General features: G+C 48.5%; 1 protein-coding gene across 1 annotated transcript in view; it reads left to right on the top strand.

Moving 5' to 3' along the window:
- dnaaf11 (dynein axonemal assembly factor 11) overlaps window positions 1-14052 on the top strand; it is a 47537-nt gene that overhangs the window by 11169 nt on the left and 22316 nt on the right. Inside the window, exons 7-11 of the mRNA XM_030116048.1 lie at window positions 1530-1607; window positions 4528-4593; window positions 4849-4918; window positions 8297-8392; window positions 11996-12096. Of these exons, the coding sequence (XP_029971908.1) occupies window positions 1530-1607; window positions 4528-4593; window positions 4849-4918; window positions 8297-8392; window positions 11996-12096 (411 nt within the window). The remainder of the gene's footprint in view (window positions 1-1529; window positions 1608-4527; window positions 4594-4848; window positions 4919-8296; window positions 8393-11995; window positions 12097-14052) is intronic.

Genomic DNA, 14052 nt, shown 5'->3' with positions numbered 1-14052 from the left:
TAAAGGCGTTCGGTAGCTGGCCAGTGGGACACGATGATCCCTCCCACCATCGGGAGACAGCCCTCGGCGCCCGAGCTTACACCAGTCAGCCCTGGGCTTTTAACCAGTGTCTGGGTCTATGTTTGTTGAGCTGCTGCAGGAGGCGGCACTGGAGTGACCCCTCCAGGGCACAAGCCGGGGCAGACTTATGGAGGGACTGAGATGTCCGGTCGCCAGATCCCCCTTCTTGGCTCTGCTGGTAGTGTCCAACGGAAGGGACAATCAGATCCTCTCCGGATTTTCTGTAGGGGGTGTCTCCCTTAGCCTTTGTCACTCCTGTGTCGACCATCAGGCAGTGGTGCTGCGGGGTGTTTTGTGTGGCACCGGGGCGTGTCCACACATCGGTGGGCCTGTGTGCCTCACATTCGGGCCCAGCCCCAGGGGGACGCACACCTCCTCCCTTGATGCGACAGGTTTACTGGGCTACATCTTACCAGTGGAGGAGAGAGAAAGAGACTTCCTCTCCCACCTGACAACCACCAGATCAATCTTTGAAGCAATGACAAAAGGAGAAGAAAGTATTGAATATACGTGGTCATTTTCAGAAAGAATTCAGGACATTATTGAATCAGTTGGACAGGTTACAGTGGAGCATGTTAAGTCAGTCACTTTATAATCTAAGGTTGAATGAATGAATGAGTTATTAATTTCAAACGGCCTCTTTGTGTCTGTGGTTGTCAGTTACAACGAAACAGATTTGATCTTTTCTACAGGGAGGTATGGAATAAACAAAACTAAATCCTTGAGTTCATGCGTCTCCAACATGTTTTTTTAATATCTAATTCTTACATAGACTATTAGCAACATTAAGGGTTAGAACAAAAAAGACACCTAATGGAGTCAGGTGAAAGTTTTATTTAAAAAAGCCCACACTCCTAAGTCAACCACAAAAATTTTCTGATTTTCAATTTGTTAATATTTTTGTTTTTATTATTATGCTGTGCTAACTGTGTCATGTTTTTTATTACTTATTTTGCTGTATGTGGCACTTTGAGATTTCTGTTTGAAATGGAAAGTGCTTTACAAATAAAATGTATTATTATTATTATTATTATTATTATAAAAATAATACACTGACGTGTTAAACTAAGAGTGTATTTCTTTTAGGAAAAAATAACATATGTTTGAGTTTTGGTTTGATCTAATTATGATTAATGAAAAGTATGTTTCTTTTCTTTCGATTCCCATCACCCCAACTCTTAATTTAGAGGTCCTTTAATTTGCATTATATTTATACACTGACGATACTTAGCAATGAGTGAGTCTTAAATTTTGTGAAATGAGCACAAGTTTTGCTGCAGATGTTTTAGCTCTGCAGTCGACCCCATGATTGGTTTCTTGTCCTCATGCAGTTGCTGGATGACAGGTGGCTCTCTCCTTCACCCCTCACACCCCAGAACTCCAGCGCTGCCGCCCGTCAGTCTTCCTTATAGACAACAACACTCATACTAATGTTTCTTCCATCCTAATGCATCCCTGGCTCTCTGCAGGGAGACGGAGAAGAAGCCGAAAGCCCCCAGGACGCTGATCACCACCGATGGACGAGTGCTGAACGTCAATGAGCCAAAGTATGACCTGAGGAACGGCAGGTTTTTAAAGCAACATTTAAACTGAAGCGATGGCTGGATGAACATTTCTTTAGATTATATTCTTCAGCACAATCCAGTAGGAATTCCATTCGTCTGTATTTGGACAAACTGGGTAAATGAATGGGTAAGACTGTCTATTAGATGTATGGTTCACCTTCTGATTTAAAGAGTTAACTTTGGTGGCGCAGGAAGATTCCTAAACCCTTTACCATCCATCCATCTTCCATACAGTTTCATCACAACGCGGGGTCAAGGGGGGCAAGAGGGGCAAAGGGGACTGTGGATGAATTCATGTTATAGGTAGCCAGTCCATCACAGGCGGACACAGTCACACACCACACATCCACACCTACAGCCAGGGAGAGCCACCAATTAAAATGAAATGCACATGTTGAGATCCTGACAGGACACTGGAAAACATGTAGACTCCACACAGAGAAGCCCCGAACTGGACCTGGTGCTTTATCATTCTGACATGAGAGCACTGACCACAGGATTTCTTTTTCTTTTTTTTCTCTTTCTACCAAAAAAAAAGACCTAACTGTCATCAGCAACATGGCCCAGATTTAGTTTTGACAATAAGTTATGGTTGTAAGAGAGTGGATTCTCTGGCTCGGTCCACAGCGCTCCACATTGAACTGAGTGGAAGTCAGAGTCTGCAGCCGGTCTCTCTTCAGCTTTGTGTTTTTAATTAAAAATGCATTGGTTTCACTGGTTCTTTCTGATATACAGTGGGGCAAAAAAGTATTTAGTCAGCCACTGATTGTGATTTTCCCCCTTAAAATGAGGACAGAGTTCTGGAGTTTTCTTCACAGGTACTCTTCAACCGTGAGAGACAGAATGTGACAAGAATTATTGAGGGATTTTAATTGTAGAATTTTTTAAAAAATTATTTGTAAACTATGGTGGAAAAAAAGTGTTTGGTCACCAACAAACAAGCAAGATCTGTGACACACAAGACCAGGTATAATCTCCCTCCATCTGTGACTCCACACAAGATCTCATCCTGTGGGCTCAAAAACCATCACATGAAGTCATGAAAACCATCAGCAAAAGTCCCAGAACTCCCTGGGGGGACCTGGTGACTGACCTGCAGAGAGCTGGGACCGAACAAAGGTCACTGTCAGTAACACACTACGTCGACAGGGGATCAAACCCTGCAGTGCCAGGCGGGTCCTGGCCTGTCCGGAGTTTACCACAGAGCATATGGATGATAGAGGTTATGTTACAAAGAAGTGAGGTGAGCCGTAGATAATGACCAGATACTTATTTTACACCATAATTTACACACAGATTCTTTAAAAATCCTACAAAGAGATTCCTGGATTTGTTTCTGTCTCTCACAGTTGGAGTGTACCTGTGATGGAATTACAGACCTCCGTCACCGTTTTCAGTGGGAGAACTTGTACAACTGTGTCCTGAAGAGTCCATGGTCCTGAAGCGCCTCCCACCATGTGCCAGTCTGTTCTGGTCCACAGACTTCAGATCCGGCCCTTTTTTGATAGAAGTTTTCTGTAGAGCTGTTGACTACCACAGCTTTTCTGTGCAGCGGGTAGTGTTTCTGCCTGATCCAGCCAGCAGCAGCAGAAAGCAGCAGAACTGTTTCTGCACGATTACAGTGACAGCACACGTTCAATCAACTACAGCGAAAATGTTACAGCCAGATGACTTTTTCCAGTTTTCTGTCAGGGTTCTTCATCTGTGTCGTCTTTGGGTTTTGAGACCCTGCATTACTGTGAGGCTGGCTGAAATCGCCGTGCGCCGTTTGATTGCTTTATTCATGGTGTTTGGGTTTTGATCTCCCGCCTGCCGTCATGTATTGTGAAGGGCGGCGGAGCAACCCGATCGCCGCGGGCCTGCCTCGCTTTCCCTCCATTAGCCAGAGGTTTATATCAAGAGCAAGGCCACAGGGGTCGAGGCCTCAAATCGCAACTGATTTCATTTGTAATCTGAGCTGAGGACACGGCCGGGCCGCAGTGTGTGATGTATCACCTTCCTCCAGCGGAGAGACGGCATGGCGTGGGCCACTGCTGCCCGCCTGATAGCAGCACTGCAATATTGGTACGGTTTGATTTCCAACTCTCCCTCCCACGAGCGCCTCAAACGCCTATGAAAGCCGATACGAAACGTGGCGATGATCATCTACAAGAAAAGGTGTTCGCTGAAGGAATTAACGGGCAGAAGGACAAAACTTGCACTGTCAAATGTAAGGCTGCACAGTGTGGTGGTTAGAAGGAGAAAAACAGCTTTCTTTCAGACCAGAGTTTGCATGTTCTCCCTGTGCATGTTTGGGGTTCTCCATGCACTTGGGTTTCCAAAACATGCAGCTGAAATGAAGTAGCGGTTGTATTTTGTGTGTGTGTGTGTGTGTGTGTGTGTGTGTGTGTGTGTGGTGTGTGTGTGTGTGTGTGTGTGTGTGTGTGTGTGTGTGTTCAGCCTGTGATGGATTGGAGGCCTGGCCAGTGTGTGTGGCGGCCCTGAGCTGTATGCCTCTGCAGATGGATAGCGGCTGTATGGAGGCAGTCAGACGCCGTACGTTCCTGGCCTGGATTTTACCATTATGTTGTATTCTGAGGATATATTTATTTTCCGCGCTAGTGCAGGTGAAAGGTCACCGATGCTCAGTGAAAAGTGAGGATTCTGTCTGGAAAAAGTAGAAGTCTACTTTTACCAAAGTGGTGGGAGTTGTGTAACTTGTGTTAGTGGCGAAAACAACGGGGCTGAAGCTCGTTTCAGCAGAGCAAACTGAGAGCTGAAGCTCAAACAGCTGAAGAAGGACGACCTTTACTAACTGCTCTGACTCAGTCAACACTGATAGTCGTTTTCCAGTTGTGATATAGACACAGTATGAAGTAGATCTTCAGCTCCTAATGTCTTTTCTCTCTGTGCACAACAACAGGCTGGATTTCTGCCTCACTGAAGACGAGGAGAACAACTCCGTGGTCTTGGACCTGTCGGTGTACAGGTGGGACAGGTCTGCTTTCTGCATGAATGAGTCTCTGCTGCAAGTTTTATTGAAAATATACAACTATAATTCAGAGTGATGGTCACACAGCAGTTGTGTGTGTGTGTGTGTGTGTGTGTGTGTGTGTGTGTGATCAGAGAACTGTCACTTGCACTGTCTTGGTTTGTCAGGTTCATGAGCGTGTCTGATCCGTGGAGCCTGCAGGTCTCCTCTGTACTCTGCTCTTCTCTAAAGAATGTGGACTCCTCCCTTCAGACACATGGACACCTCTCTGATGGACGTGGACGTCCAGCCGACCTACGCCAGAGTCTCAGTCAAAGGAAAGGTAGGCTGTGTGACAGGATGACTTCCTGATGACCTTTCAGATTCGGGCGCTCAGCCTGAACTTTCTGACAAACTCGCTCATCTGGGATCTTTTTTAACGTCTTAAAGGGCATTGAGGACCTGGACACGGTCCTTAAATTTGTTTTATTCTCCTCGGTTTATAGGTCACTCTGTTGCTCAGCAACGGTTTCCATCAGAGTTGTGCTGATTCACTCCTGATGCATCCTCAGATCTCGAAAGCGAGGAGCAGAATTCTCAGATATGGATAAAGAGAAAAACACTGAGCCTCGCTCCAAACCTGATACCAATCCTGTGTTTAATGATATCTACCCTGCAGCTCGTCAGGAGAACTTCCCCCCTTCGCTCTTTCACACTGGAGTCTGGCCAGTTCAACCCGCCTGCTGCGCTGCCAGTTTTTGCTCAAGGGCACAGTGATCAAATCTAAGTCAGCCTTTTTTGTGGAAATGAAACACCTGACTTTAGCAGACTCCCACAATGCAAATCTGCATCTGCTGCGTGACGCGTGGCGTGGGCGCAGGGAGCTTCAGAAACTCTGGGCTGTACAGCGCCGCTCCGATCCTCCACTGTGAGGCGCTGCAGCAGCTGACAGAGCTGGGCCCAGCACCCTGCAGGATGACCATCGAACAGGCTTCCTCACATAGAACTGCAGATGTGTTGTGAATGCAAGGCCCGGCCGCCAGCTCAGAGCACCGGCTCCGGCCTCAGAATAACGCCACATCTGCCGCTCAGAGGAACAGCCGGCATCATTCACACAATCACAACAGATCGCTTGTCAGCACAACACATGTTTATACAAACCATTTCCCTGCCGAGGACGGCCTCGGCTGTCAGAGTGACACGCACCACACAGACGTGTGGGACCGAGCACCCTGCAATTTAGCCGTAAATCAGAGCATCCTGAAGGGAACTTTCAGATTATTTAAGAACAAAACTGCATGGAGCAGTTAGTGAAATTCTGTGTACTACCTTGAGTGTGTAGGCCGAAGTGACAACACTTAACAGTTATGTCAGTTTAATTATTTTGATGTCAAACAGCCCTCTTGGACATTTTGTTTTGCTCTTAAAGGCCCCCAGACTCCAGTGAGTAGTCATTTCACCAGACACGTCTCTGAACTCATTCACTGTCAGGATCTTCTGGTTTTTATTGCATGGTTTCTTTTAGATCTCCAGCTCAAACCCACAGCACAGCTCAGTCGCACTGACCCATCAGCTGCTCACGCTGATGTGCTTTCAGGGTCGAGAGCTGCTTTGTGAATGGATCCCGGCAGCCTCGAGTAACAAGGTGGTGATTTAAGCGCTCCTGCACGCCACTGGAGGAGTCTGATTGAGTGTTGCATGGACGGAATGAAGATGAACGGCGTGACGGCGCCCAGAAGAAAAGCCAAAATGCTTTGATTACCTTCTGTTTGCTTGTTCCAAAGCAGAGAGGATGGAACTGGAGCTCAGCTGAAAAGTTTAAGCATACATCAAATAAATCGTTGTCAAATTTGTTAAAATGCTAATTTTCTGATGAAGACAATCATAACTTTATTAAGTCGGGGAAAAACTCCCTCAGCCTTCTTCAACTGAAGATACCAGTTTCTGGGCTTCTTGCAGTTTTTTTAGAATGATTTCATCACACGTTTCCTCCTCCATGGGTTCCTTTCAGATTTCAGAATGAAGAACTCATCATCTTCAATACTCATCCTGGTTTGGCTCCAGCACACATTCGATGCTGTGTGAGCCGGTTTCAGCCGCAGAGCCTGGACCGGCTCTCTTCTGGTTCAGAATCGAACAGAAAATATGTGAGACTGGCTGGAGGACTTTACCTTCTCTGCTCTTTATGTCTCTCCCCATTTTATGCTTTATTTTCAAAGCATAACTTTGCCAGCAGCACATCTACCGACAAGAAATCCAATTCAGAATTCGTCATTAGATTGGATTTTCCCATGTTTCAGCTCGTTTGCTTGAGATTGCTATTTTTTTTTAAGTGAATCACTCTGTAAAGTTTAAGAAAACCTCTGTGCGGTTGGCTGTTTGGGTTCCCAGCAGCCCACTGCATCGCAGCCTGTCTCTCCAGACTGAGGCTGTGCTGCTGCAGCCCGTCCCTCACACAGCCCAGGTCCAGCTCAGACCCCGTCCTGCTGCCTGTAGGACGTCACTGTCCTCACACTTTTATAATGCTCACAGGCTGTAAAGCAAAAGCCTCTTTTCCTTTTTTATCTGCTACTCTCCTTGATTCTTCCCGTTTTTACACGCTGCCTCTTAATGTAACGACCTGCGGGGAGCATGGAGTGATTCATGTGTTCACCGGCCGTCACTGCGGCGGGACCGGAGGGACGCGTGATGGATGAGGAGTCAGGTTCAGAGCAAATAAAGCCCGGCCCGGCCTGCTGAATCATCACACTCATCTGACTCTGGCTTTCCTGATACGTTTATGATAGTTTGAAACTCCTGACTGTGAGGACAAAATGGCAGCTGTCCAGTCTGAAACGACGCCGATCTTTCTTTGGAGCGGTCCCGTTTAGATGCTGCATCCTGTAATCAGGTGAGCTTCCTGCCAAATTCGGCGTCAGCAGAAGTCGAGCAGTTTTTTTTTTCTTTTTTTTAACCTTTATTTGCAGCCCTGCATGAGATCTGCTGCAGTCTGGCTCATTGCGAAGGGAGGCCGGATCCTGCAGGAGCTCGGTCCGACACAGCCTCCCTCAGCATGGAGTGGAGCCTTTTGATCTGCCACAGATACAACACGACGCCCGGCGACCTCCGAGTCTGACCACACAGCTGCCACGCAGCCCTGCAGGGGGCCGGCAGTCCTGAGAATGTCACGGCCGGATCCGGGCCGCCGCTGTATTTATGGACGGGTGTTTTATGCCAGCGGTCAGCCTGATTGGACAAGCTCAGGTGATTTATGTAGCGATAGATCAACTCAGGCTCTTAAAATTCCATTTTAATGCGAGTTCATTTAGAGGAGCAGGAGGAATTGACTGGTGGAGTGATCTCTGGTGGGGGGTGGGGGGGGGGTACATCCGTCACATCCCCACACTCAGAGGAAACATCCCCTCTTGAAGTCTTCCTTCGTGGTCTCCCACTCATCGCGGCTTCCCTCAAATTCACTCCGACTATCAGATCAAATTGAAATAAAAACTCCAATTTTATGCCCGATTTGTGGTCAGATGGTTCATCCTGCGTTTTGCTCGAGTGAGTGATGGCCACTGCTCATTCAGAGCTGCTCGTGGTGACTCTCCGAAGTCCTCTCTGGAAAGTGTTCCTATTAAAAGACGTACTGATGAGTAAAGCCATTTGCCGCAGTGGGACAGTGGCGGTGCCAGATCGCAGCATTAATCTCACTAATTAAAGTTCTGAATAATTTACTCTGCAGATATTTCAGGTGGTTCTTCCTGCTGAAGTGAAGCCGGACAGCTCCACGGCTCAGAGGTCTCAGACCACCGGACACCTGGTCCTGACGATGCCCCGGGTAGGAACAGCTGCACCTCCGGGGGGGGGGGGGGGGGGGGGGGGGGGGATAAAACCGTGCTAAAGCTTCTGGGATAGTGTTGTTCCTTTGTGAGCGAGCAGTGTGCCTCTTTCTGCTGGTCTGTGACATCTGCAGCAGTTTTTCACTGTTCAGCTTCTCCTGGTCCAGTTACTGTTTAATTTCACATGCTTTCTGACTCTTTCACTGGAAAACCACATGCTACAGCGTTTTCTTACTGAGTTTAAACAAAGTCCTTATTGGTTCCCAAACATTTATCAGCACGAGATCATAGATTCTACTAATAATTGACTTTGGAGGATATTATCAATGACACACAAGTTGATCTAGCAGTTAAAAACAAACCGGTTTAATGATGTGATGCAGCTGATGTTGTCACAAATATACTCCGGTTCATCGACTGAAACCATCCATCCATCCATTTTCCTCCGCTTATCCGGGACCGGGTTGTGGGGGCAGCAGTCTCAGCAGAGATGCTCAGACTTCCCTGTCCCCAGACACTTCCTCCAGCTCTTCCTGGAGGATCCCAAGGCGTTCCCAGGCCAGCCGAGAGACATAGTCTCTCCAGCGTGTCCTGGGTCTTCCCCGGGTCTTCTGCCGGTGGGACATGCCTGGAACACCTGACCAGGGAGGCGTCCAGGAGGCATCCTAAAGAGGTGCCTGAGCCTCCTCAGCTGCTCCTCTGGATGTGGAGGAGTAGCGGCTCTACTCCGAGCTCCTCCCTGGTGACTGAGCTCCTCCCCCTGTCTCTAAGGGAGCGCCCAGCCTTCTCCAAGTCCACAAAATACATGTGAACTGGTCGAGTGAACTGTCACGAACCCTCGAGAACCCTATAGAGAGTCTAGAACTGGTCCAGTGTTCCATGACCAGGACGAAAACCGCATTGTTCCTCCTGGATACGAGGTTCGGCTATCGGTGGAATCCTCCTCTCCAATACCCTGGAATAGACTTTCCCAGGGAGGCTGAGGAGTGTGATCCCCCTATAGTCGGAGCACACCCTCTGGTCCCTTTTTAAACAGGGGGACCACCACCCCGGTCTGCCAATCCAGAGGCACCGTCCCCGACCGCCACACGATGTTACAGAGACGAGTCAACCAAGACAGTCCCTGCACATCCAGAGACTTCAGGTACTTAGGGCGAATCTCATCCACCCCCGGTGCCTTGCCACCGAGGAGCTTACCGACCACCTCGGTGACTTCAGCTTGGGTGATGGACGAGTCCACCTCTGAGACCTCAGTCCACCTCTGAGACCTCAGTCCACCTCTGAGACCTCAGCCTCTGCTTCCTCCACGGAAGACGTGGCGATGGGATTGAGGAGGTCCTCCAAGTATTCCTTCCACCATCCAACAATATCCCCAGTTAAGTTCAGCAGCTCCTCCTCCACTATAAACAGTGTTAGTGGAGACCTGCTTTCCCCTCCTGAGGCGCCGGACAGTTTGCCAGAATTTCTTCGAGGCCGACCGGTAGTCCTCCTCCATGGCCTCCTGAACTCCTCCCAGATCCAGTTTTTGCCTCCACAACCACTCGGGCTGCAGTTCGCTTGGCCTGCCGGTACCTGTCAGCTGCTTCAGGAGTCCCATGAGCCACCAGGGCTCGATAGGACTCCTTCTTCAGCTTGACGGCAGCCCTTACTTCCGGTGTCCACCACCGGGTTTGGGGGTTGCCGCCATGACAGGCACCGGAGACCTTACCACCACAGCTCCGAGCAGCTGCTTCAACAATGGAGGTAGAGAACATGGTCCCCTGGGACTCAATGTCCCCAGCCTCCCTCGGGACATGAGAGAAGCTCTCCCGGAGGTGGGAGTTGAAAACCCTGCTGACAGAGGGTTCCACCAGACGTTCCCAGCAGACCCTCACAACACGTTTGGGTCTGGCAAGTCTGTCCGGTTTCCTCCTCCGCCAGCGAATCCAACTCACCACCAGGTGGTGATCGGTAGACAGCTCTGCCCCTCTCTTCACCCGAATGTCCAAAACATGAGGTCAGAGGTCAGATGACACGACAACAAAGTCGATCATCGACCTCCGACCTAGGGTGTCCTGGTGCCAAGTGCACTTATGGACCCCCCTGTGCTGGAACATGGTGTTTGTTATGGACAAATTGTGACTAGCACAGAAGTCCAATAACAGAACACCACTCGGGTTCAGATCAGAGAGGCCGTGCGATCCAATCACCCCCTTCCAGGTCTCACTGTTGCTGCCCACGTGGGCCTTGAAGTTCCCCAGTAGAACCATGGAGTCCCCAGATGGAGCACTGTCCAGCACCCCTCCCAGGGACTCCAAGAAGGCCGGGTACTCTGCACTGCTGTTCGGCCCGTAAGCCGAAACAACAGTGAGGCATCTATCCCGAAGAGATGCGACCCTCTTGCTCACTGGGGAGAACTCCAACACATGGCGACTGACTTTCACCGCGGGCAATGCAGGAGAAGTGGAGAGTCCAGGGTTCCCCCCTGACCTGCCACCTTAAAGTGGTGGGGGGAGTTTCAGTGCCCGCATGATCCCAAGTGCTATGTTGTCCCAGGCTTATGCCCCTGGCAGGGTCTCCCATGGCAAACAGGTCCTAGGTGATGGGCCAGACTAAGGGCAGGTCAACAGCCCTTATGAAGGCGTTCCAGTCTAGGTCCGTGACGTTGCCCGGTATGGCGCAGCCGGGGCCCCACCCTGGAGCCAGGCCTGGGGTTGGGGCTTGTAAGCGAGCCGGGCCTTTGCCCACGAGGCCCGACCGAGCTCAGGTCGAAGGGGCGACGTGGGCCAACCCTCCGGCGGACCCACCACCCGCTGAGGGAACTGTGGGTGCAGTGTGGATTGGGTGGCAGCCGACGGCAGGGTGCCCGGCGACCCGATCCTCGGACACAGAGACTAGCTCGACTGAAACTAGTTGGACAGATTTAGGATTCACCTCAAACTACTAGCTTGTTGGTTACAAATGGTACGTTGTTCAACTTAAGTGTGCCACTCAAAGCAAATAGATATTTTGTAGGATTTTAAAGCAGACTCCTGAAGTCATCCTGAGAGAGACGGCAGTTCTTGGCCATCAGTTTGTGTCATTACCTTTCAAACCGTCGAGACGTCTGGATAAAGCAACTCGATCAACACAAGCCCACAAACTGTGTTCTGTTTTTCAAACTGTTTGTACATTTGTTGTAAATGTTTGATCTTTGATTAAATTGGTTTCAGTGGTTTTCTGCTGTTGAAATCCAGGAAGAGGTTGTTGCAGGATTCATGTTTTGAAGTAGTTTCATCAGTGATTAAAGGTACAGTTTGACCCAAAGGTCAGATGTCAAAACCTAACAAAATATCTCTGAAGAAAAACTTCAATGAATGCTGTCAAGTTAGAGTCTCTTCTGCTTCTTTTTTTTCACCGTTGGTGAAAATCAGACTCGTTGATGTTTAATGGAAGAGATGTTTATAGTGACAGTAAAAAGGAGCAGATGCTGATAGTGCAGAGTCAGCACCGCCACTATCAATCCTCCATATGGCCTCGGGTTCGTTCCCCACCAGAGAGCTAGTAAACCTTCTGAACTCACAGGGTGAGCGCTGTCTGCAGAGGACACATCCAGACATCTTTGCTCTCTGTGTGTCCTCCAGGCTGAAGGTGAACTCATAGTGAGGAAGACCACCCCAGGCAGCAGCTCGCCCAGACCACCTCTCAACACACTCCGCAGCAGCTCGCCGGAGGACAGCAGGAGGTAGGAGTCCTCCCCAAACCAGCAGCAGAAGGAGATGCTGGTGTGTGAACGTGTGTGTGAATGGGTGAATGTGATGACCAGTGTTGAGCGCTTTGGGAATGCTCTGCTCAAGTGGTGGAAAAGTGCTAGTTAAGTGAAATCCATTGACTGAAGTGAAACACCAGATATTTTCTCTTGTTCATACGAGCAGTCGATTGCTTCGCTCCAGCAGTGCATCCAGTCTGAACCCTGCTGGACACAGGCAGGTCATCTAGTCCACTTTTCCTCTCTTCACTTTCTTGGAAGACATAATTTAAGATTTCAGAGCAAGTGAGTGAATCCAAGTCTGCCTCATGTCCATGAAGCTTCAGCTGTTGCTCATTAACTTGTCACGAACTCGGTTCATATATCTGAACATATCTCCATACCACTGGATTCATTCATCCATATGCTGCAACGCGTTATCCAGCGCAGGGCGAAGGCAGGGTACACCAGTTCATCACCAGGCAACAGGCAGAGAGACGATCTCTCTCTCTCTCACACACACACACACACACACACACACACACACACACACACACACACACACACACACACACACACACACACACACACACAGAATATGCAAACTAATGCAGACCAAAAAGCCTCCACTCCATGCATTGAAGGAACACAGCCATGAAGCAGTTCAGCTCTTCTTACTCATATATTCCCTTCAATAGCTGCAGCACCAGACGCTGTCCTGGATCTGCTCCAGCTCTGTCATCCTGTCTTCTTCTCTTACACTCGTCATTTCAGCGATACGTGTCTACTCAGCTGTTCTTGAAAGGCTTCAGTAACGTTGACCGCTGTGGTCTGTGCATCAGTGATGACTGAAGCAGGTCTTAGGTTTACAATTATTCCTTAATTTCTGTGTTTTTGTTGTGGTTTGGAAACACGACGGACTCGGTGTATGAGGTTGATTGAAATTAGGAAGATTCTTAAATATTGATTTTAATTTTCTTTATTTTGAAATCATAAAAGATAAATCGCTGCTAATGCTAAAGTTAGCCTGAACGCCAAATCACGGAAGTGAAGTTTGACTTCATGTTAAATTTGCCTTTAATTTTCTTTAAAAAGTTTAAACTGTTCAGGTTATCTGGACCAAAATCATGGAGTTTTCCAAAATGTACTCATGTCCTGTTTTCATTCACACAAAAAATAAAGTTATTGTTATCAAGCTAATATTATACAAAAATGCTGTATATATGTTTTAACAAAAAATCTCTCTATTGATTAATATTTTCAGTTTGGTTTTATGTCACACAAGTTATTAATTTCTATCTGTGTTTTAAGGAAGTACAAAGCTTTTATCTTTTATTAGTGAGGGTTTTCTCGGTGAGAACATGCTTCAGTCATGTATAAGTCCAGCGATGTTACACATCAAATGACGAGAGAAGACCAGTCACAGCAGAAGCCTAAAAACAGGCAGTTTTAAAGGACGTACTGTTGGAATTCACAATTTAATCCAAATACATGTATTTGTAGAGGTGACGGATGATAAGACAGCACGAGAAAGACTGTTTGTAATATGAATAAGCCATAAACAGCAGCTCGCAGCAGCGCAGTGCCCTGCAGACACAGCGCAGTTAGTGTTGTTATGAAGCGGAGCGTCGGTCTCACCCGGCTCCGGCGTCGGTCTTTGTTTGGCCTTGAGTTTGATGCGCACATATTTGAATGCCCGTGGCTTATCAGGTCCCCGTAGTCCCAATTACAGTTGCCTGGTGTATATTAAACACTCCGTTTTATCAGCCGCGTTGATGATAGCTCTCCCTGCGCTAATGACCGTGTGCCGGGCGCAGATAACCTTGACCAGACGTGAAGCGTTCGGAGGAAGAGGAGTGAACCGCCGAGCCGGGCACGTCTTCCACAGTGGCTGCAGGCTGCTGGCCGGCACGTCCCGCTGGAGCGAGACTCACTCTGCTGAATGCAGCAAGG

Source organism: Salarias fasciatus, chromosome 18 (genome assembly GCF_902148845.1).
Source record: "Salarias fasciatus chromosome 18, fSalaFa1.1, whole genome shotgun sequence".
NCBI classification, from domain to species: Eukaryota; Metazoa; Chordata; class Actinopteri; order Blenniiformes; family Blenniidae; genus Salarias; species Salarias fasciatus.
The sequence above is the reverse complement of the archived record's forward strand: the minus strand, read 5'-3'. Positions and strand labels throughout refer to the sequence as shown.